This window comes from Papio anubis, chromosome 20 (assembly GCF_008728515.1).
Source record: "Papio anubis isolate 15944 chromosome 20, Panubis1.0, whole genome shotgun sequence".
Classification (NCBI taxonomy): domain Eukaryota; kingdom Metazoa; phylum Chordata; class Mammalia; order Primates; family Cercopithecidae; genus Papio; species Papio anubis.
The window spans coordinates 46,889,772-46,917,294 of record NC_044995.1 but is presented as its reverse complement, the minus strand read 5'-3'; the positions used below and the strand labels follow the sequence as shown (position 1 = coordinate 46,917,294).

The following is a 27,523-nucleotide window of genomic DNA, read 5'->3' as shown; positions in this document are numbered from 1 at the left end:
CCAGACTGGTATTGAACTCCTGACCTCAGATGATCCGCCCACCTCGGCCTCCCAAATTGCTGGGATAACAGGCGTGAGCCACCACGCCCAGCCTCCTTGGGGTTCTGAGTTCTCCACTAAAATCAAGGCGACTGCAGGATTGCATTCCTTCTGGAGGCTCTGGAGGAGAACTGCTCTCCTTGCTCTTCCAGCTTCTAGAGGCTTCGTTTTTAATTTAATTTTATGTTGTAGAGACTGGGGGGGTCTCTCTTTGTTGGCCAGGCTGGTCTCGAACTCCTGACCTCAAGGGTCCTCCTACCTTGGCCTCCCAAAGTGCAGGGATTACAGGCATCAGCCACCGTGCCCAGCCTTCAGAGGCTTCTTGCATTCCTTGGCTCGTGGCCCCTTCCTCCATCTCCAAGCCAGCAAGGGCTGATGGAGTCTTTCTCAAGCTACCTCACCCTGGTTGTTTCTATTATCGAGTCTACTTCTCTGAACCTGGCATTCCTGCTTCCTTCTTCTTTTTTTTTTTTTTTTTTTGAGACAGTCTCCAGAGTCTCGCTCTCTTGCCCAGGCTGGAGTGCAGTGGTGCGACCTCGGCTCACTGCAACCTCCGCCTCCTAGGTTCAAGCGATTCTTCTGCCTCAGCTTCCCGAGTAGCTGGGACTACAGGTGCCTGCTACCACACCTTGCTAAATTTTTTTTGTAGTTTTAGTAGAGATGGGGTTTCACCATATTGACTAGGCTGGTCTCGAACTCCTGACCTTGTGATCCATCCGCCTCGGCCTCCCAAAGTGCTCGGATTACAGGCATGAGCCACTGCGCTGGGCCCCATCTTTTTTTTGGTTTAGTTTGGTTTGTTTTTTTGAGATGGAGTCTCACTCTGTCACCCAGGCTCGAGTGCAGTGGGGCAATCTCGGCTCACTGCAGCCTCCACTTCCTGAGCACAAGTGATTCTCCAGCCTCAGCCTCCAGAGCAGCTGGGATTACAGGCGCCCGCCACCACCCTCAGCCAATTTTTGTATTTTTAGTAGAGACGGGGTTTCACCATGTTGGTCAGGCTGGTCTCGAACTCCTGACCTCAGGTTATCTGCCAGCCTCGGCCTCCCAAAGTGTTGGGATTACAGGCATGAGCCACTGTGCCCAGCCTCCTGCTTCCTTCTTATAAGCACCCTGTGATTGCACTGGACTTATCCGGATAATCCAGGATCATCTACTCATCTCAAGATCCTTAATGTAATCCTATTTGCAAAGTCCTTTTTGCCAATTGAGGTACTGTATGTATAGGATTTGCGAATTAGGATGTGGACATCTTTGGACGGGGAGGTGTCAATATTCTGCCAAGCACAATGGGCCATAAGGAGGAACAGACATGGGTGCATTCGTTTATGTCACAAACATTTATTGAGCACCTACTGTGTACCCACCAGTTCTAGGTCCTGAGAACACAGCAGAAAACAAGACAGGCCAGATACAGCGGCTCAGGCCTATAATCCCAACACTTTGGGAGGCAGAGGTGGGCAGATCACTAGGGGTCAGGAGTTGAAGACCAGCCTGGCCAACATGGTGAAGCCCCGTCTCTACTAAAAATACAAAAATTAGCTGGGTGTGGTGGCAGGCACCTGTAATCCCAGATGTTCGGGAGGCTGAGGCTGGAGGATCGCTTGAACCCGGGTGGCAGAAGTTGCAGTGAGATCATACCACTGCACTCCAGCTTGGGCAACAGAGCGAGGCTCTGTGTCAAAAAAAAAAAAAAAAAAAATAGGCCAGGCGCGGTGGTTCATGCCTGTAATCCCAGCACTTTGGGAGGCCAAGGCGGGTGGATCACCTGAGGTCAGGAGTTTGAGACCAGTCTGGCCAACATAGTGAAACCCTGTCTCTACTAAAAATACAAAAATTAGCTGGGTGTGGTGGCGGGTGCCTGTAATCCCAGATGTTCGGGAGGCTGAGGCAGGAGAACTGCTTGAACCCGGGAGGCAGAGGTTGCAGTAAGCCAAGATCGTGCCATTGCACTCCAGCCTGGGCAACAGGAGCGAGACTCCATCTCAAAAAATATATAAATAAATAGATAATAAACAAAAACAAATAAAAATACAAAAATTAGCTGGGCGTGGTGGTGTACACCTGTAATCCCAGCTACTCAGGAGGCTGAGGCAGGAGAATGGCTTGAACCTGGGAGGCGGAGGTTGCGGTGAGCCGAGATCGCGCCACTGCACTCCAGCCTTGGCAATAAGAGCGAAACTCCGTCTCAAAACAAACAACAAACAAAGAACAAAACAAAATATGACTTCAGAGTGTTTGGCGTGGTATGGAATAACCTGGAACCCCAGTTGCACAGTGACCCCTTTGAATATCTGTTCTGTCTTGCTCAAGTCTCAGTTGGCTGCTGCCAGGGGCGAGGGGTTGGGGGAGTGGTTCAAGTCTCTCCCACCTGTCATTCCTTCCATCGCTACGGGATCCATTTAAGTCAATGAGACTAAATTGTATTTTCAGTTACCTTCAATCTCTGGTGAGAAGCTGATTTTCCTTCACCTTTCGACAAAAAAAAGGGTCCGTGCACAGTGGCTCACGCTTCGTAATATCAGCACTTTGGGAGGCCGAGTATGGCAGATCACTTAGATCAGGAGATCGAGACCATCCTGGCTAACAAGGTGAAATCCCCTGCCTCTACTAAAAATACAAAAAACTAGCTGGGCGCGCGGGTGGCGGCTCAGTAGGTCCCAGCTACTCCGGGAGGTTGTGGGAGGCAGGAGAATGGTGTGAACCTGGAGGTTGCATGGCAGTGAGCCTAGATAATGTATCTCCATGGGACTAGAATGAGGTTCACCAAAAAAAAAAAAAGGATTTATTTTTGTTTTATTTTTTTAGAGACAGGGTCTCATTCTGTCACCCAGGTTAGAATGCAGTGGTACAATCATGGCTCACTGAAGCCTGAATGTATTGGTCTGTTCTCATACTGCTATAAAGAACGTCCCTGAGATTGGGTAATTTATTTATTTCTTTTTTGTTTGTTTATTTATTTATTTATTTTGAGATGGGGTTTCGCTCTGTTGCCCAGGCTGGAGTGCAGTGGTGCGATCTTGGCTCACTGCAAACTCCAACCTCCGCTTCCCTGGTTCAAGTGGTTCTCCTGCCTCAGCCTCCCGAATAGCTGTGACTACAGGTGCGTGCCACCACGCCCAGCTAATTTTTTTGTATTTTTTAGTAGAGATGGGGTTTTGCCATGTTGGTCAGGATGGCCTGGATCTCTTGACCTCGTGATCCGCCCACCTCGGCCTCCCAAAGTGCTGGGATGACAGGCGTGAGCCACCGTGCCTGGGTAATTTATAAAGGAAAGAAGTTTAATGGATTCAATCCTGCATGGCTGGGGAAGCCTCAGGTCATTTACAATCATGGTGGGAGAGGAAGCAGCCACCTTCTTCACAAGACGGCTGGACGCAGGAGAAACTTCAAACACTTATAAAACCATCAGATCTCGTGACAACTCACTCACTATCAGAAGAACAGCATGGGGGAAACTGCCCCCATGATCCAATCGCCTCCCTCCCTCAACACATGGGGATTACAATTCCAGATGAGATTTGGATGAGGACACACCACCACGTCTGGCTAATTTTGCTTTTTTTTTTTTTTTTGTAGAGATGGAGTCTCGTTATGTTACCCAGGCTAGTCTGGAACTCCTGGCCTCAAGCAATCCTCCCGCGTCAGCCTCCCAAAGAGCTGGGATTACAGGTGTGAGCCACTGCGCCCGGCCCTAAAAAATATTTTTAAAATGCATTGGCTGATATTTCAGATGTGAGGTTTAAAGGAAAATAGATAACTGTGGATATGGGGAAATGGAAGAAAATATGAGAAGCCACTGGCACGGATTTGGGAAGCGTTACCTGTCTCTTACAAATGGGGAAACAGAGGCCCAGCCATGAGCATGACTCACCAGGTGGGCTGAAGATCTTTCTTCAGTAGGAGAGATGAAGGGAGCTAGAAACGGTTTCATGGGTTGGGTGCGGTGGCTCACGCCTGTAACCCCAGAACCTTGGGAGGCTGAAGCAGGCGGATCACTTGAGGTTAGGAATTCGAGACCAGCCTGGCCAACATGGTGAAACCCCTCTCTACTAAAAATACAAAAATTAGCTTGGTGTGGTGGCATGCACCCGTAATCCCAGCTACTTGGGAGGCTGAGGAAGAGGAAAGAGAATCGCTTGAACCCGGGAGGCAGAGGTTGCAGTGAGCTGAGATCACGGCATTGCACTCCAGCGTGGGTGACAGAGCAAAACTCCATCTCAAAAACAAAAACAAAAACGACAGCGTTTCGTCAGCATTCCCCTATCCCTCTGTGAGTGGTTTTCTCCCTTTCCCTTGCTCATCCTGAGCTGATTAGAGCAAATGCTCTAGGAAGATCTACAGGGAACAGCATCCCAGGCTATGGGCACCATGAGTGCAAAGGCCCTGGGGCAGGACCACACCTGGCGTGTTGGAGGAATAGCAAGGAGGCCCGTGTGACTGGAGTAGCGTGGGTGAGGGGTAGAGAGGGAGGAGGGCAGGGCAAGGAGGGGATGGGGCAGGTCACGCAGGCCCTCATGGGCTGCAGGAAGGACTTGGGTCTTCACCTTGAAGGAGGTGGGAGCCATAGAGGGCTGTGGACAGAGGAGGAACAGGACTTGAGTCAGGTGCTCACGGGCACCCTCTAGTGGCTTTGCAGAGAATGCACTGAAGAGGCAGGACAGTGGCCAAGGAGAGACTTGTCCAGCTCTCAGCACATGCTGTGTGTCTTGGGGCATGGGACGTCACTCTCTGGGCTCACTTTCCTTATCAGCTAAAAGGGGAACTTTAACAGCAGGCAGAGACTCAGATAATGAGCAGAAGGAGCTCGCTGCCTGAGATTCAGGCCAGGCGTGGGGCTGCTGAGTTAATCTTTAACAGGTCAGGATTCTGCTCACCACGCTCTGGGAGGTGGGAAGATGAGGTCAGCCACACCCCCAGCTCAAGCTCTGATGAAGTCATCGGGACAGATGGGTAAGTGTGAGGACAGCTGTGGAAATATTTCCCACATGTTCCCTGTGCCTTCTGCAAAGATGTAGAGGAGCAAATCAACCGGCATTTCACAGTCAGACACAGCTCTCAGCACACTGTGCTGTCTGGGAGCTCTTCCTGCAGGAAGCCCTCCTGGATTGCCTGGGCCCTGTGGGGTCTTCCTGGAAGCTATGGCGGGGGTGAGGGGCATTTCAGGGAGATAAGGAGCAGAGAGGCTGGCCAGATCGAGCCATGGTGGGCAGGGCGGACGGCAGAAGTGCTCCATGAAGTGACATGCTGGGCCATGAGTCACATAAGTCTGATTTGAATCCTGACCCCGATTCCCACTTGCTTTGTGGACAAGTCTGCTACCCTTCCTGGGCTTTGTTTTCTCAACCACAAATTGAGAAAAGAAATCTCATTTGATTGCTTAACGCTCATCTAAGTGAGCACCTACTGTGTGCCAGGCCCTGTTTTGGGCACCAGGGACATGGCAGGAGAAATATGGGCCCAGACCTGCTCTTCCAGGACTCTCAGTTCAGTAGGGGAACTGAACATATCACTGAGCTGTTAAAATACAAGGTGTTAGGGCTGGGTGAAGAGGCTTGTGTCTGCAATCCCAGCACTTTGGGAGGCTGAGGCAGGAGGACTCTTGCTCACTATGTTGTCCAGGCTGGTCTTGAACTCCCAGCCTCAGCCTGGACAACACAGTGAGACCCCATCAAGACAGAGAGGGGGAGGGGGAAAGAAAGACAGAGAGAGAGAGAGAGAGAGAGAGAGAAAGACAGCGAGAGAGAGAGAGAGAGAGAGAGAGAGAGAGAGAGTCCTTGCCTACTCTAGAGGCGCTTCAGGCACAGTTTGATCAAGGGACCCCAGTATGCAGTCTCCTTCCCAGACTTAGCTCTGTTCTTCTCCCCTGGCTTTTGCCAGAAGGCAGATCTCATACCAACCTTTACCAGATCCCAGCTGGTATTTCCCCAGCCTGGTGCTGCCTTCTCTAGTTCTGGACTAAGCCCCAGGGCTGGCTCTCATCAGCCTACACTGAGTCATGTCCTGTAGCAGCTGCTCAGAACCACAGACATATCTTCCTGTTTTGGGGCATTCTCTCTGCCCAGAGCTAAGGTTCCTGGGAGCAGTCCTTTGCCAATGCTGGTTGAACATGGGGCGATAAATACCCCAGCTTTTCTGATCTCTGGGTGGGGCAATTCTCAGCTGTTTTTTTTCTCTCTCTCTTTCTTTCTTTCTTTCTTTTTGGACAGAGTCTTGCTTTGTCACCCAGACTGGAGTCCTGTGGCACAATCTCTGCTCACTGCAACCTCCTCCTCCCAGGTTTAAATGATTCTCCCGCCTTAGCCTCCTAAGTAGCTGAAACCACAGGTGCTCACCACCACGCCCGGCTAATTTTAGTATTTTTTGTAGAGGCGGGGTTTCACCATGTTGGCCAGGCTGGTCTCAAACTGACCTCAAGTGATTTGCTTGCCTTGGTCTCCCAAAGTGCTGGGATTACAGGCATGAGCCACCACGCCCGGCTGCTGGTGTCTTATCGAGGCCGTCAGCCAATGCAAGAGTGCTGAGTCCCAGCACCCTGTCCTTGTAGTTTTACACATCTCTGAATCCGCTACGATCACTGCACCCATCTTCCAGATGTAGTCACTGAGGTTCCAAAAAGTGAAGTTTCCTTTCCTGCCCGGGATGACTAAGGACTCTCTAGCCCCAGGGGCAGAAGCAGATCGTGATGCCCTCACCCCAAACACACCCACCCACCCACAGGAGCACACAGGCACACACGCGCCTTCTACCTCCCCAGACACCCGGCTGACACATGCTGGCGTCTGCGCGGCTGACACTTGTAAATCCATCCTCCCTCGGGGGCAGCCTGGCTCCTTCTCTGGCAGCAGGAGGACAGAGGGAGTTGGTTTAGTGGCTTGGGGGAAAGGAGTGTGCCCCTGACCCCACGCCCAGCCCCTGATCCCAGGGAGGGTGACGGCCCCTCCCTCTCTTCCAGTGACCTTGGGAAAGTTCCAGGAGACCCCCGGGCCTGGACTTTGAGAGGTGAGTGCTCCAGCAAGATGCACTCCCTCCTTCCGTGCCTGCTCTGGGCCCGCCCACCCACCCACTCCCTTTCTCAAGTGGCCTTGGAAAGGGTCTTGCAGAGACAGACAGATGGGCTGGGGACAGATGGATGGCGGACGTGTAGGAGTTACCATTGGAAGAGGGGGGTGGGGGAGGGGAGTGCGTTCTGGCCCCCAAGACGAGTCCTCCAGGCTCCTGCAGAACAGAATAAGCCGCCTCCTCCAAGCCCCTCAAATGGGATCTTATCGGTCCCCCGCAACCAGGGTCCCATCACCCCACAAACAGAGTCCCATCTCCCACCTCAACCAAGGTCTCATCATCCCCGCAAACGGAGTCCCATTGCCCCCACATTCCAGGTTCCATAGCTCCCCCAACCGGGATCCCATGGCACTGGGCCGGGGCAGAAGTCCGGAGAAGGGGGTCGCTAGCTGCGGGTTGCACAGCCCGACGGGATGCGAGGCCTGGCCTGGGGGTGCGGGTGACGCTCCTGTGTCTAGGCTCAGGGGAGACTTGGGCCCGGAGACCCCGCCCCGCACGCAGATCCCGCCCGCCCCGGCCGCGCGTTCCGGGGAAGCCAAGGCGCCGCCAGCCCGGACTGTGGGCAGAGCGCGCCCTCTGCCGGGCATGATCGGAAGCGGCGCGGCGGCGACCCCCAGGACCCTCGGGACTCCGGACCCCGACTCCCACCCGGCGGAGCTTTACCGGGTTATAGAGCCCGCGACTCTGAATCGAGCCCCGACCTCCTACGGAACCGCGACACTGGGCTGAGCTCCCGCCTTGGGCTAAACCTCAATCCCAATAGAGCTGGCACCTAGACTGAGACCCCAACTTTGGATAGAGCCTCTGATCCCTCTCTGAGCCCTGGGCCTGGGCCAAGCCTCAAACCCAACAGAGTCTCCATCCGCCTGAGCTCCCAACTCAGGGCTGAGCCCCTCGCTAGGCTGAGGTCTCACCCGAAATAGAGCCTGCGACCCCGTCTAAATCCCGACTCTGGGTTGAGCCTGGACCCTCGATAGAGCCTCCAACTCCAGGCTGAACTCTGACCCTGGACTGCACTCTTACTGAGCCTCATCACCCAGTGAGCCTGCATTCCTGGCCAAGATCATCCCTCCCCCACCCCTACACACCCCACTGAACCCCAGCCCTCCGAGCCCCAACCTTCTTATCTGATATAGAAAAGAGACCAGGTTTGGTGGCTCTTGCCTGTAATACCAACGCTTTGGGAGGCAGAGGCAGGAGGATGGCTTGAGGCTAGGAGTTCGAGACCAGCCTGGGCAACATAGTGAGACATCCCCTATCTCTATAAAAAATAAAAATAAAAATTAGCCAAGCTTGGTGGTGCACACCTGTGATTTCAGTTACTTGAGAGGCTGAGGCGGAAGGACTGCTTGAGCCCAGGAAGTTGAGGCTGCAGTAAGCTGTGATGCAACACTGCACTCCAGGCTGGGTGGCAAATCGAGACCCTGTCTTAAAAAAAAGAAAGAAAAAAGGCGAAATCACACTAGGCTCAGATGCCTCCAGTCCTCCTACCCTGATGCGGAGACCCCCTTGATGCTGGGGTTGTGACGGGAGCTGTACACACCACACCAAAGTCAAACCTAATCAGGTCCTCATCCCACTCTGCCTCATCTGGCTGTGTGGCCTGGGACGCATCACTTCTTCCCTCCAGGGCTCCATTTCATCATCTGTGAAATGGGACAGTCACTCCTGACTCTATCACCTTGTGCCTGTGTGACCTCAGGCAAGTTACTTCCTCTCTCTGGGCCTCAGTCTCCTCCTCCAAAATGAAATAAGAAGGTGTTTTGTTTTGTTTTGTTTTGTTTCTCGAAACAGAGTCTCGCTCTGTCACCCAGGCTGGAGTGCAGTGGTGCAATCTCAGCTCACTGCAACCTCTGCCTCCTGGGTTCAAGTGATTCTCGTGCCTCAGTCTCCCAAGTAGCTGGGACTACAGGCGTGCACCATCACTCCTGGCTAATTTTTTCATATTTTTTATTCTTTGAGATGAACTCTTGCTCTGTAGCCCAGGCTGGAAGTGCAGTGCCACGATCTCGGCTCACTGCAATCTCGGCCTCTAGGGTTCAAGCAATTCTCGTGCCTCAGCCTCCCGAGTGGCTTGGACTACAGGCGTGCACCACCACGCCCAGATAAATTTTTTTTTGTTTTGTATTTTTGTATGTTTTATTTTTATTTATTTATTTATTTATTTATTTTTTGAGGCAGAGTCTCGCTCTGTTGCCCAGGCTGGAGTGCAGTGGCCAGATCTCAGCTCACTGCAACCTCCACCTCCCGGGTTTACGCCATTCTCCTGCCTCAGCCTCCCGAGTAGCTGGGATTACAGGCATGTGCCACCACACCCGGCTAATTTTTGTATTTTTAGCAGAGACGGGGTTTCATCATGTTGGCCAGGCTGGTCTCAAACTCCTGACCTCAGGTGATCCGCCCACCTCGGCCTCCCAAAGTGCTAGGATTACAGGGGTGAGCCACCGGGCCCGGCCAATGAGACATTTAACTTACTTTTGCCTCCTGAGGCCTGTGCCACGGTCTTCCTGAATCCCGGGTGAAGGTCAGGACACACAACAGGCCCTCAACAATTTGTTGTCTGGCTTCCCGGAGGAAGAAACAGCGAGGCTGCTATGGGCTCCCTAGGCCCCAGCCGCAACCCGGACCCAGAGTTGGGGCTGCAGAGCGGAAATGGAGCCGCAGAGGGCCTGGGAGTAGCTCCAGGGCCTGGTTCCCAGGACTCACAGCTGCATCCTCTCTGGTGGACCCCAGCTGGCGCTGCTGCAGCCGGGAAGCTCCTGTGTGTCCTGCAGGCTCATTCCTATGGAAATTGAGGCTGGATTTGGCGATCCTCTGATGGTGTCTCCAGGCGTCCTCCACCTCACCCCAAAGATTTATCTTAGCCCCACAACCCTGGGTTAGATTCATCCCTTCTAGTGGCACAGAAATCTGTATTTTTTAATTTTTAACTTCTTTTGTACTTTTTTTGTAGAGACAGGGTCTCCCTATGTTGCCTGGGCTGGTTTCAAACTCCTGGGCTCAAGGGATCCTCCTGCGTTGGCCTCCCAAAGTGCTGGGATTCCAGGTGTGAGGCACCACGCCTAGTTGGAACCTGCATTTTTTTTTTTTTTTTTTTTTGAGACGGTCTCGCTCTGTCGCCCAGGCTGGAGTGCAGTGGCGCGATCTCGGCTCACTGTAAGCTCCGCCTCCCGGGTTCACGCCATTCTTCTGCCTCAGCCTCCTGAGTAGCTGGGACTACAGGCGCCGCCACCACGCCCAGCTAATTTATTGTATTTTTAGTAGAGACGGGCTTTCACCGTGTTAGCCGGGATGGTCTTGATCTCCTGACCTCGTGATCTGCCCGCCTCGGCCTCCCGAAGTGCTGGGATTACAGGCGTGAGCCACTGCACCCAATGCATTTTTACATTGCCTCTCAGATCTTTCTGACGCGAAAGGTTCCCCGAGGCCGAACTTTGAGAAACATGCTTCTGCCGAAATTCCTATTACCCAGGTGGGTAAACTGAGCCCCAGAAGGAGGAAGGGGCCCGTGCAGAACCACGTGGTTGCTCTGTTTTGCCTTTTGGCTCTCCGGTCTCTTCCTGTTGGTGCCTCTGTGCCTCCCTCCCCAGGTTCTCCGTCTGTCTCATACTCTTATCTTTTCCCTTTTCTGTGGCCGGCGCCCCGACTACGGCCTCGCCCCCGCATCCGGGCCCCTTCGCGATTCCGGAGGAATCCCCCAGACCCGCCTGACCCCGCCCCAGGCTCCGCCCCTTCCCCCACCTCCTCCCGTCGCAGTGCCCTGCTCCCATTGGCCTCTTCGTACATTGCCCGCCCTGTCATTGGCTAATCCGAAGCGCTCGGCCCGCCCTCCATGCCTGGCAACTCTCCGGTCCCTTCCTGCGGGCGGGGCGAGTGGAGGGCGTGTCCTGCCGAGGGGCGAGGCAAGTGGAGGGCAGGGCCGCGCTGCCGCCCCGCCCCGGCCCCGGCCCCGCTCGGGCGCTGCTCCCACCGCCGCGGCAACGGCCCCAGCCCACGGAGGCGGCTGGACTGACCCCCGACGGTTGGACGCACGGACTCTGCTCCGAGAGCAGGTGAGCGAGAAGTGCCGGGGCGCCCCCTATTTCAGCGCATCCCGGGGGCCACCTGGCCGCCTTGTCTCTCCCGCCCGGTAATGCTTCTGCACCCCGCCGCCTGTCCGTCTGCATTCCTGCCTCAGTTTCCCTCTGTCTCTCTGTCCCTCTTGCTGTATAGGTTAGGGAGAGACAGGTTGAGTCTCAATTGCCCCCCTTGGCGTGGGGCTCTGCTTGGGACCAGCACCCCCACCCCTCCGTGGAATCTAGTGGACTCTGCCCCCTTTAACTGCAGGGCCACAGGTGCTCAGGCCAGATTCCAGAACCCCGAGGGCATTCCAGGAGGTGAGCAGCTGGGCCAGCCATGCGGAGGTGGGCATGACTGTAGCTTCTGGCTAAACCAGGCATCGGTGGCGGGGAGCCAGGCCTAGGCCCGCCCAGGCCCACCCGGACTGGCCCCTAACGAACTCCCAAGTGGCCTGTGGGGCTGTGGCCTCAGTTTTGCCAGCTGTGAACTGGGACCGTCGCTGCCAAGGTAATTGGCAGGTGATCTGAAGGACGTCTGTCGCCTCCTGGCCTTTTCTGTGAAGTCGAACTAGGTCCATTTCCTGGGATGGTAAACTAAGGCCTAGAAAGAGGCCAATGCTTCCAATGTTTGGCCAGGGAGGTGGGGACACAGGAAGGACAGAATCTGTTTTCTCTGCATCCTCACATTTTCCAGCACCTTCTCTATGGTGGGGGGAAGGGCTGGGGGAGGAGCAGCTCTAGGTGTAAACAGGCTACCAGAGGTTCTTTCCTGAGCCAGTCCCAGCTCAGCTGGGGCCGGTGAACGCCTCGGGAGGTCCCAGCGGGGTCAGCCCAGTCGTGGCGGAGCTTGGGCAAATCTAGATTTGAACTCTGCCACCCGCATGGTACCTTGAACCAGTTTTTCAATTCTGCTGAGCCTGTTTCCTCATCTGTAAAACAGGAGTGGGTCTTAACTCCCCGAATTACGACTGCTGGGGGATCAGGTGCAGGAATACAGGCCCTGCTTGTAACCCCCCTGACCCTCGCTGTGGCTCTGCCCCAGTCGCACTGGCCTCCTCCTGTTCCTCCAGCACCCCAGGCGAGGTCCTGCCTCAGGGCCTTTGCATGGGCTATGCCCTCTGCCACCATGGCAGGTCCGAGGGCGCCAACTTTGAAACATAACAAGCTCCCTGTATGGGCCGGCCCAGGACCTGCATAGGCAAGGGCTGGGAGGGGCAGAGGAGGGGCCGTTCAGGGACGCTGTACCTATGGAAACGGTGAACAAAGGGCTGTCTCCAGCCACACAAACACCTGGGTGAATTGGGAACTGGCCAGAGGCTGGAGCAGCCTGGGACACAGGTGGCGGGTGAGTGCTTAGACCCCTGGGGGGACTATGGGCTGGAGGGGACTTGAATCCTGCTCTAATCGTGGGGTACCAGGGGGTCCCTAAAGGAAGCGGCTCTGCAGACGGGTGCAGGTCTGAGGCCCCGCCGTGTGCCCCTCCCTCTGTGTGGCCTTGGACCAACTGTCAGGTGCCCCCAGAACCTCAGTTTCCTCGTCCCCGTTCCTCCAGGGGTCAGCCCAGGTGGGCGAGGGGTCCTTTGATTGCCTGACAATTCAGTATGGTGGGTTCCGGAGGACTCAGTGTCCCTGTCTGTCCAATGGGGCCACGAAAGGGTGCCTTGAGGACAAAACTCCAGCCATTGATGGGGAAACACTTCTCCCAGAGAGACGTCAGCGCTAAAAAATGACTCACACTTGCCCAGGTACAGCCTCAGGTGTTACAGACGGGGAGGGGCGCGAGGAGGCAGAGCGAGAGGGAGGAACCGCCCGGTTCCACAGCCTGCCTGCCCCTTCCCAGCATCCCCCGACACCCCTCAGCAGACAACTTCCCTGGAATCACACCCGCCCGAGCTTTGACTCAGGGACCTCTGGCAGAGTTCCTGGGATCTTGTAAATTCCCAGCTTCTAGGCCTCAGTTTCCCCATCTGTCCAATGGGGCTGGTCATTTCCTTTTTCTTGTGGAAAGGGGCTGGGAATAACTACAGGGGGAGGGGAGGGAGTGCTTTAGAGGGTGGGGAGATTCAATAAAAAGACATTATCCAAGGCCGAGGGGAGGATTACAGGACACAGTGCTTCTAGAAGCTTCCTAAGGCTTCCATCCTTCCCCTCTGGGGTGAGCTCTGGGAGAGAGGAGACTTGAACCCCAAATGTGCTGTGGACTAGGATGGGAAAGGATTGCGCTAGGTTAAAGGCTGGGTTCAAATTCTGATTCTGCCACATCACTGCTTTATAAGCTCCTGACCCTCTCTGACTCAGTTTCCCCATAACCAAAACCTTGCAGGTCCATCTAGAGAATTTCCCAGCCTGGGCAACATGGTGAAACCCTGTCTCTACTTAAAACAAAGAAAAAGAAAAAATTAGCCAGGTGTGGTGGCGCGGGCCTGTAGTCCCAGCCACTCTGGAGGCTGAGGTGGGAGGATCACCTGAGCCCAGGGAGGTTGAGGCTGCAGTGAGCCGAGATCACACCACTGCGCTCCAGCCTGGGTGACAGGAGTGAGACCCTGTCTTAAAGAAAAAGAAGAGGCCGGGCGCGGTGGCTCAAGCCTGTAATCCCAGCACTCTGGGAGGCCGAGGCGGGTGGATCACCTGAGGTGAGGAATTCGAGACCATCCTGGCCAACAGGGCAAAACCCTGTCTCTACTAAAAATACAAAAATGAGCTGGGTGTGGTGGTGGGTGCTTGTAATCCCAGCTACTCAGGAGGCTGAGGCAGGAGAAACGCTTAAACCCGGGAGGCAGAGGTTGCAGTGAGCCAAGATCGCACCACTGCACTCCAGCCTGGGTTGACAGAGTGTGAGACTCCGTCTCAAAAAATTAAAAAAAAAAATACACATAAAATAAATAAAATAGACGGGGGATCTGGGAGGGCCTCCTGAGGAGGGGCCATGTAAACCCAGACCTGGATGACAAGAAAGAAACAGCCATGTAGAGACCTGGGGGAAGAGCAGCTTAGGCAGAGGGCATAGGTTGTGTAAAGGTCCTGGGGCAGGATGCCGCCTGGCATGATGGATGAGCAGCAAGGAGGCCCATGGGGCTGGAGCGGTGAGGAGGAGGAGAGGGTAGAGGAGAGGGCAGGGAGGGGACAGGGCATGGTGTGCAGATTCTTATGGTTGCCAGGAACACTTGACTTTGACCCCAAGGGAAGTGGGAGCCATGGAGGGTGGTTGGCAGGGGAAGGATAGAACCTGACTCAGGTACTCACTGGCACCCTTTGGCTGCTACAGGAAGGATAGACCGGGGGCATGGGGATAGATGGTGCCAGGAGACAAGGGGACCAGGCTGTGGGGGAGGTAAGAAGTGGGTTGCGTTAGGCCAGGCATGGTGGCTCATGCCTGTAATCCCAGCACTTTGGGAGGCTGAGGCAGGCTGATCACCTGAGGTCAGGAGTTGGAGACCAGCCTGACCAACATGGTGAAACCCCTTCTCTACTAAAAATACAAAAATTAGCCAGGGATGGTGGTGGGTGCCTGTAATCCCAGCTACTCAGGAGGCTGAGGCAGGAGAATCGCCTGAACCCAGGAGGCGGAGGTTGCGGTGAGCCGAGATCGCGCTGCTGCACTCCAACCTGGGCAACAGAGCGAGACTCTGTCTCAAAAAAAAAAAAAAAAAAAGAAGAAGAAGAAGAAGTGGGTTGTGTTGGGACACATTTAGGGGCTGGATGCACCTCCTGCCAGGTAATCCTAGGCTTCTCCACAGTGTAAGAACCTATTGCTTGGGCTGAGGCAAGCCTGTCCCCTCCTCTGCAGAGCCATGAGCTGTGGGTACCTGCTATTCATGTTTGGCCCTCGAACCCTTTCTCCAGTGGAAATCTGGCCACAGTGGAAAGTGTCCAGGCTCTCCGCCACAACCCAGCAGGCAGCTGGACCCTGCCCATCTGTGTGGTGGTCCTGAGGGTTCTGGGGAACCCAGTTTGAGAACAACTGATGTCACCCCCAACTTGGGCCGACAGATTCCCCTCTCTCTTTTGCCATAACTAAAATGGACACTGGCCAAGTGTGGCGGCTCACGCCTGTAATCCCAGCATTTTGGGAGGCTGAGGCAGGAGGATCGCTTGAGCTCAGGAGTTTGAGACCAGCCTGGCCAACATGGCAAAACCTGTCTCTACTAAAAGTACAAAAATTAGCCAGGTGTGGTGGCAGGTGCCTATAATCCCAGCTATTTGGGAGGCTGAGGCAGGAGAATTGCTTGAACCCGGGAGGTGGAGGTTGCAGTGGGCTGAGATCGTGACATTGCACTCCAACCTGAGCAACAGAGCGAGATTCCGTCTCAAAAAATAAATAAATAAAAATAAAATTGGCTGGTCATGGTGGCTCATGCCTGTAATCCCAGCACTTTGGGAGGCTAAGGTGGGCGGATCACCTGAAGTCAGGAATTCGAGACCAGCCTGACCAACATGGAGAAACCCTGTCTCTACTAAAAATACAAAATTAGCCGGGCGTGGTGGTGCATGCCTGTAATCCCAGCTACTTGGGAGGCTGAGGCAGGAGTTTGAACCCAGGAGGCAGAGGTTGCAGTGAGCTGAGATTGCGCCATTGCACTCTAGCCTGGGCAATAAGAGCGAAACCCCGTCTCAAAAAAACAAAACAAAAATAAAATGAAATGGACACTGGCCAGGTGTGGCAGCTCACACCTGCGATCCTAGCACTTTGGGAGGCCGAGACATGGGGAGGATGCCAGCCAGAATTTAGAGACCCAGCCTGGGCAACATAGCAAGAGCACCATCTCTGAAAAAAATGAACCAGGCGTGGTGGCACAGCCACCTGTAGTCCCAGCTACTCAGGAGGCTGAGGTGGGAGGATCACTTGAGCCCAGGAGGTCGAGGCTATAGTGAGCTATAATGGTACCACTGCACTCCAGCCTGGGCAATAGAGTAAGACCTTGTCTTAAAAAAAAAAAAAAAAAAAGAATAAATAAAAATAAAATGGACTACCCGACACCAGGCCTGAGTCATGGATTTTTTTTTGTTTTGTTCTGTTTGAGACAGAGTCTCACTCTGTTTCTCAGGCTGGAGTGAAGTGGAGCTCACTGCAACCTCTGCCCCCCAGAGAATCGTGCCCTCCGCGTGACACAGCCTCCCGTGTAGCTGAGGTGCGGGTGTGTGCCACACACACACACACTTTCGGCTAATTTTTTGTATTTTAGTAGGGAGATGGGGTTTTTCACCATGATGGCCAGGCTGGTCTTGGCTCCCAAACCCTGAGTGATCCACCCACCTCGCCCCCAAAGATGCTAGGATTCAGAGCGTGAAACCCACAGCGTAACCTGTGAGTCATGGGTCTTAAAGGGCTTGGTGCAGTGGGACCCTGGGAGTTGGTGGGGTGAGGCCTGGGATCACTGGCCTCAGTGGGAAGAGGCCTGAGGCCCCCCTGAGCCCCCGGAGCACAGCCGGGGCTGTGACAAGACAGATGGAGTGGCTGGGCTGGCCCTGCTGAGCAGACCCATCAATTATTGACACTCTCTGTGAGGGGCATGAAGAATTAATGGGACAGGGGTGGGGATGGCAGGGACTTGTCACATAATTGCAGCCAGCTCACCAGAGCCACCTCCTGTGTTTTCAGGAATTTTGCTATCTGGTTGTTAAACACAGCCATTACTTAATGTGGGAGAATATAAACGTATACTTAAGGCTGGGCATGGTGGCTCCCACCTGTAATCCTAGCAATCTGGGAGGCCGAGGCGGGCGGATCACTTGAGGCCAGGAGTTCGAGACCAGCCTGGCCGACATGGCCAAAGCCCATCTCTACTAAAAAAAAAAAACAAAAAAGAAAACAAAAATTAGCTAGGCGTGGTGGCGCGCTCCTCTAATCCCAGCTACTCGGGAGGCTGAGGTAGGTAAATCTTTTGAACCCGGGAGGCGAAGGTTGCCGTGAGTCAAGATGGTGCCACTGCACTCCAGCCTGGGCGACAGAGTGAGACTCTGTCTCAAAAAAAAAAAAAAAAAGGGCCGGGCACAGTGGCTCACGCCTGTCATCCCAGCACTTCGGGAGGCCAAGGCGGGCAGATCACAAGGTCAGGAGATGGAGACCATCCTGTGAATGGTGAAATCCCGTCTCTACTAAAAATACAAAAAATTAGCCGGTCATGGTGGTGGGCGCCTGTAGTCCCAGCTACTCAGGAGGCTGAGGCAGGAGAATGGCGTGAACCCGGGAGGCGGAGCTTGCAGTGAGCCGAGATCGCGCCACTGCACTGCAGCCTGGGTGACAGAGTGAGACTCCGTCTCCAAAAAAAAAAAAAGAATATAGGGACCTGGGAAATAATCAAGGGAGCCAGGGAGTTGGTGCCTGGTCACCCCATTTTACTTGAGGCCAGGCCTCCCCATGGATGGGATCTGTCGAGGGTCACAGCAGGGAGACCTCAGCGCTGTGGATGGACCTGGACGGGCTGTGGACAGGGCTGAAGCCTCCTGGCTGTTCCTGTAACAAGCGTGACACAGCCCTGCCCCAGAGCCTTTGCACAGGCTGCGCCCTTTGCCTGGAGCATCTTCCCGCAGACCCTGTCATTGCAGGCCCAGCTCCACCGGCCCAGCCCCTCCCTAGAGGCCTTCCTGGCCCCGCCTGACCTTCAAACCACCCCGTGGCCCATCTCTCTCTCCCTCAAATTAACTTGTTGGTTTCTATTTATTGGTTACTGGCACCTCCTCCTTCCAGCAGGGGAACACAGTGGTTTTTTTTTTTTTTTTTTTTGAGACAGAGTCTCACTCTTGTCACCCAGGCTGGAGTGCAGTGGGTACAATCTCGGCCTATACCTCCGCCTCCCGGGTTCACGCCATTCTCCTGCCTCAGCCTCCCGAGAGTAGCTGGGACTACAAGCCCGCCACCATGCCTGGCTAATTTTTGTATTTTTTAGTAGAGATGGGGGTTTCACTGTGTTCTCCAGGATGGTCTCGATCTCCTGACCTTGTGATCCGTCCGCCTCAGCCTCCCAAAGTGCTGGGATTACAGGCATGAGCCACCGAGCCCAGCCTAATTTTAGTACTTTTAGTAGAGACAGGGTTTCACCATGTTGGCCAGGCTAGTCTCGAATTCCTGACCTCAGGTGATTCACCCGCCTCAGCCTCCCAAAGTGCTGGGATTACAGGTGTGACCCACCGCATCCGGCCAACGGTATTTCTTAGAGGGCCAATTTAGACATTTGGAAGCTTTTTTTTTTTTTGGGACGGAGTCTCACTCTGTCACCCAGGCTGGAGGGCAGTCGCGCTGCTGTATCCCCAGTGACTTTGTGGTCTCTTCTGCAAAACAGGCCACCTGGCTAGTACCAGGTGAGAATGACAAATAGGCACATGTCACTGGTTCAGGACATTGGGGTTTGGCCACGAGCTTCTGCCCCAGGACAGTTGGCGCTCCATAAATGCTTGTCAAGCCACTGAATGGGTGTTAACACCCGAATCCCAGAAGCTGTAGCGGGCTGTGTGTGCTTGTGATGACGGGGTGCCCTGGCATTTGGAGGGTGATGCCCCTAGGCCCCAGGCAGTCCCTGGGAAGGCCCCTGCCCTGTAAGGGCTGATGAGGCCGCTACACCGCCTCCTGCAGGAAGGAAGACCCAGGTTTATTTTGGTCCTCGGCTGTTCCCCTGGGAGAGCAGTCATCCTCCTGTCTGGCTGCCTGGATGGGAGCGTTTCTGGCAGAACAATGGGTCAGGGAGGAGGAAGGGGAAGGCCAGGCAGCTGGGCCGCGCCAGGTGTCAGCAGGACCGGGGCTGCCCCGATGGTCTTCGGAGTGTGGGGTCAGGAAGGGAGGCTACAGCTGCTTGCCCCCGTCCCTCTTCCTGTTGGCCTTTTAGGCGGTGGGGGTTACTCTTGGGAGCCCAGGCCCTTCCTGAAGCTGTAAACAGGCCTGACTTCCCTCCAGAATCAACTTCTCCAGCCTCACAATTCGTAGATGGGAAAGTCAAGGCCCAGAGAGGGGCACAGCCCTGCCTGGGGTCACGCAGCTCCTGAGATGGGCAGAAAGATGTGGGCTCCAGGGCCGATGGGGTCCAGGGACCTCATCCCCAGATGCAGAGAAAGGCCTTTTCCTCTTTGAGTCCCCTCGGTTTGTTCATCTATGAATTGGGGAGACGGGACCCAGGGGTTCGGGAATTCGCTCTTGAAATCTGCAGACACTTTTTTTTTTTTTTTTTTTTGCGATACAGTTTCGCTCTCATTGCCCAGGCTTGGAGTCCAGTGGAATGATTTCAGCTGACTGCAACCTATGCCTCCTGGGTTCAAGCGATTCTTCAGTCTCAGTCCCTCAAGTAGCTGGGACTACAGGAGCCCACCACACCATGCCCGGCTAATTTTTGTAGTTTTAGTAGAGATGAGGTTTCACCATGTTGCCCAGGCTGGTCTCAAACTCCTGACCTCAAGTGATCCACCTGCCTCGGCCTCTCAAAGTGCTGGGATTACAGGCGTGAGCCACCGTGCCCAGCCATGTGTGGCTTTTTTTTTTTTTTTTGAGATGGAGTCTCGCTCTGTCGCCCAGGCTTGAGTGCAGTGGTGCAGTCTCGGCTCACTGCAACCTCCGCCTCCCGGGTTCAAAGCAATTCTCCTGCCTCAGCCTCCCAAGTAGCTGGGACTATTAGCCACCACGCCCGGCTAATTTTTTGTTTTTAGTAGAGATCGGGTTTCACCGTGTTAGCTAGGATGTTCTGGATCTCCTGACCTGGTGATCTGCCCGCCTCGGCCTCCGAAAGTGCTGGGATTACAGGCGTGAGCCACTGTGCCCGGCCAGCTTTTTTTTTTTTTCGCACAGGGAATCTCACTGAGATAGAACTAGGTTTGCAAATTCACACAGCTAAGAGGCACGGAAGGGCAGAATTCCAGGCACTGGTTGCAGCCTCTTCAGAGGAAGCTCACAGCTTAGTGGAGATTGGGGGTTTGGTCACAAGCTTCTGCCCCAGGACAGAGTTAGTTCTGATCTTCCCCATATTTCAGATGGGGAAACTGAGACCCGTTAAGTTGCTTGCTGCAGAGGCCAGAGCTGGGAGCAGGCCCTAAATATCAGGGTTGCCCTCTAAGACTCAGGGCCAGTTGAGGGTGTTAGATGGGGAAGGCAGAGGGAGTTGGGGTTCAAGGGCGTTGGGAGCCAGTGGTCACTGTATTGCTGTGCGGCCTTGGGGAAGTGGCTCAGCCTCTCTGAGCCTTTGTGGTCTCTTCTGCAAAACAAGCAACCTGCCTAGTACACGGTGGGGGTGATGAAGTGGGCATATGTCATTGACTCAGGGCCTGCCACGTGGTGCTGAGTCAACAGCACCCCTTTTCTGGCCCAGGCCTGCGCAGAGCCAGGGTCTGGTGACTGAGGTCGGAGGGCAGGGGCGGCCCATCCAGTAATTCCCGTGCCTGCCCTGACCTCAGAGGGCGGCCGAGGGTTTGGAACTTCTCCCAGAGTCTGAACTCACACAAAGACCAGCTTTGTGGGGGCTCCTGGGGTAGGTGGGTACCCACATGGCATTCCGAGACTGGCAGCCTGGCACTGGGGTGGGAGTGGAGGCTGAGCAGGGCCTGGGGCAGTGAGGGAGACCGGGGGCGGGTCTCAGCCCCTCCCCCTCCCCCAGTTCTTTCACACTCCCCTCTTCATTCAGCAGATGTTTCTGGAGTCTTCAGGGATGCTGTGGATAAGGAATCGGGCCCATGACCTCCCCTGCAGCCTGGGGTGAGGCAGACCAATGGGGGTGCAGAGCCGGGGAGCAGAAGAGCAGTGGGGATGCCTGGGACACCTACATCTCAGAGGAGGCAGAGACTTGGGGGCCAAAGTGATGGGGATGCATAGGAGTTTACCAGGGAAGAGGCAGGTGCTTCGGGACCAGGGCTTTGGGGATGTATAGGAAGGAGTTCACCTGGGAAGAGGCAGGGGCTTAGGGTATTGGGGTCCACAGGGAAGAGTCAGGGCTCAAATTGTGGGGCTTAGTCCCGGGAGCAGGGGCTGTCAGCTGGTTCTCGGCTTGGTAGGAGCTATGCCCACTCTGAGATTTAAGAAAAGAATTCAGTGCAGGGAAGAGTGGATGGAGGAAAGCTCAGGGCGAGAGGGTGGGCAGGCTACAGGGCAGAGTGGACAGAGAAAAGGAGCAGACAGGGACAGGGGGGTGGCTCTGCAGTCAGAGGCCTGGCTCTTGTACCTCAAGAGCTGGCCAGCCTCTCACCTTGGCCACCTCCCCTGTCCCAGCCTGGACGGGGGCTGTCCAAGTCAGTGTTTTATTGGGAGAGAATCATGAGACCATGCCTTCCCAGAAACCCCACAAATGTCTGCCTGTGAACACATCACCCCCTGGCTCACTTGGAGTCGAAGGCCTTAGGCAAGCCTGTGATAAACCCTGTGGAGGCTGGGCGCGGTGGCTCCCGCCTGTAATCTCAGCACTTTGGGAGGCCGAGGCGGGCGGATCACGAGGTCAGGAGACTGAGACCATCCTGGCTAACCACGGTGAAACTGTGCCACTAAAAAATACAAAAATTAGCGGGCATGGTAAGCATTATGCCTGTAGTCCCAGCTACTAAGGAGGCTGAGGCAGGAGAATGGCGTGAGCCCGGGAAGCGGAGCTTGCAATGAGCTGAGATCGCACCACTGCACTCCAGCCTAGGCGACAGAGCGAGACTCCGTCTCAAAAATAAATAAAAATAAACCCTGTGGGGGCAGTGGGGCTGAAGGCACTGCCATAGTAACGGGGCTCCTCCACCCTGAGCAGCCTTGAGTCTGTGGCTTATTTGGAACCCCATCTCACGGAGCTGTGGGGTGAGGGTTGGGAGCGTTGAGCTGGACCTAGGGGTATGGAACGGAACCCCCTGTAATGATCACCTTGAGCCTCTTCTCAGCTCATAGCAAGGATATGGTAGGTTTGAGGGGGCTGGTGTGCATTTCCCTGAATGAGTGGGTTTCAGAAGGGCCTTCTCTGTTTGTTTGTAATAATAATCAAATAATAATAAATAAAATAATTTTTGATTTTGTTTGTAGAGATAGGGTCTTGCTATGTTGCCCAGCCTGGTCTCAGGCTCCTGGCCTCAGGTCACTCCTTTCCCAGGCACTTGGGACCACAGGCTTGAATTACAGGCTGGAGTCGCAGTGGCATGGACTCAGCTCCACTGCAACCTCGCCTCCCGAGGGTTCAAAGTTCCTGCCTCAGCCTCCCAAGTAGCTGGGATTATGAAGCCCACCACCCAAGCCTGGCTGAATTTTTGTATTTTTTTTTTTTTGAGGCAGAGTCTGGCCTTTAATCACCCAGGCTGGAGTGCAGTGGCGATCTCGACTCACTGCAAATCCGCCTCCCAGGTTCAGGCCATTCTCCTGCTCAGCCTCAGAGTAACACAGGACTACGAAGCCGCCACCACGCCCAGGCTGGATTTTTGTATTTTTAATTAGAGGCGAGGGTTTCACCATGTTGGCGGATGGTCTCGATCCTGACCTGGTGTCTGCCTTGGCCTCCCAAAGTGCTGGGATTACAGGCTTGAGCCACCCAGCCCGGCCAATTTTGTATTTTAGTAGAGACAGGGTTTCACCATGCTGGCCAGGCTGGTCTCGAACTCCTGACCTCAGGCGATCCGCTGGCCTCGGCCTCCCAAATTTTCGCGATTACAGGCGTGAGCCACTGCGTCCAGCATGACACTTTTGTTTTTTTGGGCTGAGGTCTTTCGCTCTATCCCAGGCTGGAGTGCAGTGGCGGATCTCAGCTCACTGCAAGCTCCATGCCTCCCGGGTCCCTCACGCCATTCTCTGCCTCAGCCTCCTAGAGCTGGGACTACAGAAGCCGCCTGCTTGGCTAGTTTTTGTATTTTTTAGTAGAGGCGTGGTTTCACTGTGTTAGCCAGGATGGATGCCGTCTCCTGACGCCCTCGTGATCCGCCCGTCGGCCTCCCCAAAGTGCTGGGATTACAGGCTTGAAACCCACGGCGCCAGTGGCGACACTTTACCAAGAAACACATTCTGTCAGGCCCTGCAGGTGTGGTGAGATCCTCACCTGTAGGTGCCCAAGCGTCTTGAGGAAACTGATGGCTGGTCCCTGTCCCCCGCAGGCCATGGACACCTTCAGCACCAAGAGTCTGGCTCTGCAGGCGCAGAAGAAGCTCCTGAGTAAGATGGCATCTAAGGCAGTGGTGGCCGTGCTGGTGGATGACACCAGCAGCGAGGTGCTGGACGAGCTGTACCGCGCCACCAGGGAGTTCACGCGCAGCCGCAAGGAGGCCCAGAAGATGCTCAAGAACCTGGTGAAGGTGGCCCTGAAGCTGGGGCTGCTGCTGCGCGGGGACCAGCTGGGCGGGGAGGAGCTGGCGCTGCTGCGGCGCTTCCGCCACCGGGCGCGCTGCCTGGCCATGACGGCCGTCAGCTTCCAGCAGGTGGACTTCACCTTCGACCGGCGCGTGCTGGCCGCCGGGCTGCTCGAGTGCCGCGACCTGCTGCACCAGGCCGTGGGCCCCCACCTGACCGCCAAGTCCCACGGCCGCATCAACCACGTGTTCGGCCACCTGGCCGACTGCGACTTCCTGGCCGCGCTCTACGGCCCCGCTGAGCCCTACCGCTCCCACCTGCGCAGGATCTGCGAGGGCCTGGGCCGGATGCTGGACGAGGGCAGCCTCTGAGCCCCGGGGCCGCCCGACTGCGCCCCTCGCGCCTTCTGGGGCTCTTCTGCTGGGCGCGGTGGGCTTTGTGGGTTTTTTCCACCTCTTTTCTCCCAATCGGACTCCGGTCGAACTCCCCCAGACACGTGGGTGACCTGGCCCCTTTGAGAGGACGCTGAGCCATCTGTAGCAGCTGTTTCAGACACGGATGTCACCTCTTCTCCTGGCCCCCGCCCAATGGGGAGAGGAATTTGGGGCCCTTCTCTGGGGACCACCTTCCACCCTTGTTTGTACTTCCTGGGCCATGAGGACCCCGGGTCGCTTGATGTAAAAGTCAAAAGCTGCTGCTTCCCACTTGGTGACCTCACCTGGGATTTTTATCCCCGCACACAAGGACTAGGGGTTCACATGGTGAACTGGGGGAAGGGGAGTGTTAGGGGGCAATCGCAGCCCCCCCCCCCCGCCCCATCCATAAATTCATGTCCTAACCCCCAGAACCAGAAGATGATCTGATTTGGAAATAGGATCATTACAAATGGGATTAGTTCAGAGGATGTCATCTTGGAGTAGGGTGGGCCTCAATTCAAGGACTGGAGTCCTTAAAAAAAGTGGGCTCGGGGCAGGGCTCCGTGACTCACGCCTATAATCCCAGTACTTTGGGAGGCCGAGGTGGCGGATCATGAGGTCAGGAGATCAAGACCATCCTGGCTAACACGGTGAAACCCCATCTCTACTAAAAATACAAAAAATTAGCCAGGTGTAGTGGTGGGTGCCTGCAGTTCCAGCTACTCGGGAGGCTGAGTCAGGAATAGTGCTTGAACCAGGAGGTGGCGCTTGTAGTGAGCCAAGATCGTGCCACTGCATTCCAGCCTGGGTGATAGGGAAAGACTCCATCTCAAAAGAAGCGGGGGAATTGGGGCCAGGTGCAATGGCTCACTCTTGTAATCTCAGCAGCACTTGGGAGGCTAAAGAACAGAGATTGCTTGAGCTCAGGTTCAAGACCAGCCTGGGCAGGTCTGAGACTCCGGTATCTACAAAAAAAAAAAAAAAAAAAAAAAAGGCAGTGCAGTGGCTCCACCTGCTCATCCCATGGCACTTGGGAGGCCGGCAGAGAAAGCGGATCTTGAGTCAGGAGATGAAACCACCTGGCTAACTGCAGAGGTGAAACCCGTCTCTACTAAAATACAAAAAAATTAACCCGGCGTGGTGAGCCTGTAGTCCCAGCCACTCGGAGGCTGAGGCAGAATGGCGTGAACAGGAGGCCCGAGGAGCTTACCCGAGGGAGTAAGGCTGAGAGACTTCGCGCCCTGCACTCCAGTCTGGGCGGCAAGCAGACTCGTCCTCTAAAAAAATTATTGTGGTGGAGCGAGGTGGTGGCTCCCAGCACTGGGAAACGGCGGGCAGATCCTGAGTCAAAGAGATTAGAGACCATCCTGGCCAACATGGTGGGAAACCGTCTCTACTAGAAATACAAAATTAGCCAGGCATGGTGGTGGGCGCCTGTGGTCCCAGCTACTGGGGAGGCTGAGGCAGGAGAATCGCTTGAACCTGGAAGGCAGAGGTTGCAGTGAGCCAAGATTGCACCACTGCACTCCAGCTTAGTGAAAAAGTGAGATTAGTCTCAAAAAAAAAAAAAAAAAAATATTGTGGTGGTGAGCATCTATAGTCCCAGCTACTTGAGAGACTGAGGAAGGATGATCACTTGAGCCCAGGAATTAGAGGCTGCAGTGACCAATGATCATGCCACTGCACTCCAGCTTGAGTGAGGGTGGGTCCCTGTCTTCAAAAAAAAAAAAAAGGATTTGGACACAGACATGCATGCAAGGAAGGCCAAGGATGCCAGCCACCACCAGGAGCTGGGAGAGGCCCGGGGCAGATTCCCCTCAGCCTTGGAGGGACCTAGCCCTGGCCACACCTTCATCTCAGACTTGTGGTCCAGAGAACTGAATGAGAACAAATGTGCCTGAAGCCCGTCAGTCCATAGGACTTGGTCCTGGAAGCCCCCACTCAAGAAGGCTCCAGTGAACGCTGGCACGTTCAGCCAGGATGCCTCCATGACACTGGAGACCTCTGCCCTGGGTCGGGAGGAGAACAGCTCCAATCCAGGGACTGTCACGTGGGAGGGGACGGAGCGTGCCCCCCCACCCAGGGGTAGGGGAAACCACCTGAGATGTATGCACATTTTATTTATTGTTTTGAGACAAGGTCTCGCTGTGTCGCCCAGGCTGGAGTGCAGCGGTGCAATCTTGGCTCACTGCAGCCTCGTCCTCCCAGGCTCAAGTGATCCTCGGCTGGGACTACAGGCGTGCACCACCACACCTGGCTAATCTTTGTATTTTTTGTAGACACAAGGTCTCACCATGTTGCCAGGATGGTCTCAAACTCCTGGGCTCAAGCGATCTACCTCCCTCAGCCTCACAAAGTGTGCACGTTTGTAATATCGTGATTTCATGTTTGGAGAATCAGCAACCAACCAGCCAACCATGTTGCTTTTATAAGACAGACCCAAGAAAGCAAAGCTTGGCCGTCATCTTGGCTCTGGTACTACCCAGAGACGCCGCGATTCTTAGCTCGGGGCGTGGAGGCGTGCTGTGGCGGAGTCTATTTGCCATTTTTGTTTGTCAGCAGGGGGCATGGGTTCTCAAAGGTTGCAAAATGGTGCTGCAGGTCAGGAAGGTTATTTTGGGTGCCTGCGGGGGAGGGGAAACGAGGTCCCATGACTGTTTTGCAGAACCTCGTCTGTAGAGGGTAGAGGTTGCCGCAGGGGCCTGTGGGCCTTACTCGGTGAGAAGGTAGGTCTAGCCGGCTCCATCCAGTATTGGAGACACTTGAAACGTGCCAGCATTTAAAAACCAAGATCACACACACCCGTCCAGATTTGGAGTTTCTCTTGCAAACTCGCCAGTCGGGGCCATCCGAGCCTGCACTGACCCCTGGTGAAGCTGTGTAGGGGCTGCCCCTCTCCCTTTTGCCACAGTCCTCTCCACTCCCTTTCGCCTCTCCCTGGCCTGCCGCACTCACTGATAGGAAATCCTGACCCCAGACTCGGAGCAGGTTTCCTGTGGTTTGGTTTTTGCTTCCGTGAAAAAGCCAAAGGTCTTGGCCAGAGAGCCAGCTGTTCCTACCTCTACCCCACGCTTCCAAGGCAACCTTTTCCGCTTATCTTAGGCCGAGAGACAGACCTTCAAGAACTTACGTGGATTCTGATTCTCTCACGAAGCCCCGATGGAACCCTGTGCTGTTGAGACATCAATGTGCAAAACTCTACGTGTCCCTGCTGGGCTGTCCAGCCAGTCTGGACTCTTGTAAATTTGAGATTTAATTAAAGGAAACAAACCAAATAGAACTACGGAACAAATTTTTTTTTTTTTTTTTTTGAGATGGAGTCTCGTTCTGTTGCCCAGGCTGGAGTGAGTGGCGCAATCTTGGCTCACTGCAAGCTCCGCCTCCCGGGTTCACGCCATTCTCCTGCCTCAGCCTCCCAAGTAGCTGGGACTACGGGTGCCCGCCACCATGCCTGGCTAATTTTTTTGTATTTTTAGTAGAAACAGGGTTTCACCGTGTTTGCCAGGATGGTCTCGATCTCCTGACCTCGTGATCCACCCGCCTCGGCCTCCCAAAGTGCTGGCATTACAGGTGTGAAGTGAGCCACTGTGCCCGGCTGGAACAATTTAAATAAAAGCACACACCAGCCTGGGCACAGTGGCTCATACCAGTAACCCTAGGGCTTTGAGAGGCCGAGGCAGGAGGATCACTTGAGCCAAGGAGTTTGAGACCAGCCTGGGCAACATAACAAGACCCTA

The 27,523-nt window shown here is 54.9% G+C and overlaps 1 protein-coding gene across 5 annotated transcripts; it reads left to right on the top strand.

Annotated features, from left to right (window-relative positions):
• The first annotated feature begins 11,015 nt into the window (after positions 1–11,015).
• TNFAIP8L1 (TNF alpha induced protein 8 like 1) lies at positions 11,016–24,074 on the top strand. 5 transcript variants are annotated; one of them, XM_009193218.4, is made up of 3 exons: positions 11,683–12,504; positions 20,762–20,829; positions 23,178–24,074. In XM_009193218.4, exon 3 carries the CDS (start codon positions 23,181–23,183, stop codon positions 23,739–23,741), a length of 561 nt encoding a protein of 186 aa, XP_009191482.1. In that variant the 5' UTR covers positions 11,683–12,504; positions 20,762–20,829; positions 23,178–23,180; the 3' UTR covers positions 23,742–24,074. The 5 variants fall into 5 exon arrangements, with proteins under 5 accessions (XP_031515960.1, XP_003914754.1, XP_009191482.1 ...); XM_009193213.4 differs by having other exon boundaries at positions 11,684–12,504; positions 20,762–20,964; XM_031660100.1 differs by lacking the exons at positions 11,683–12,504; positions 20,762–20,829 and adding an exon at positions 11,016–11,153.
• Positions 24,075–27,523: the final 3,449 nt, after the last annotated feature.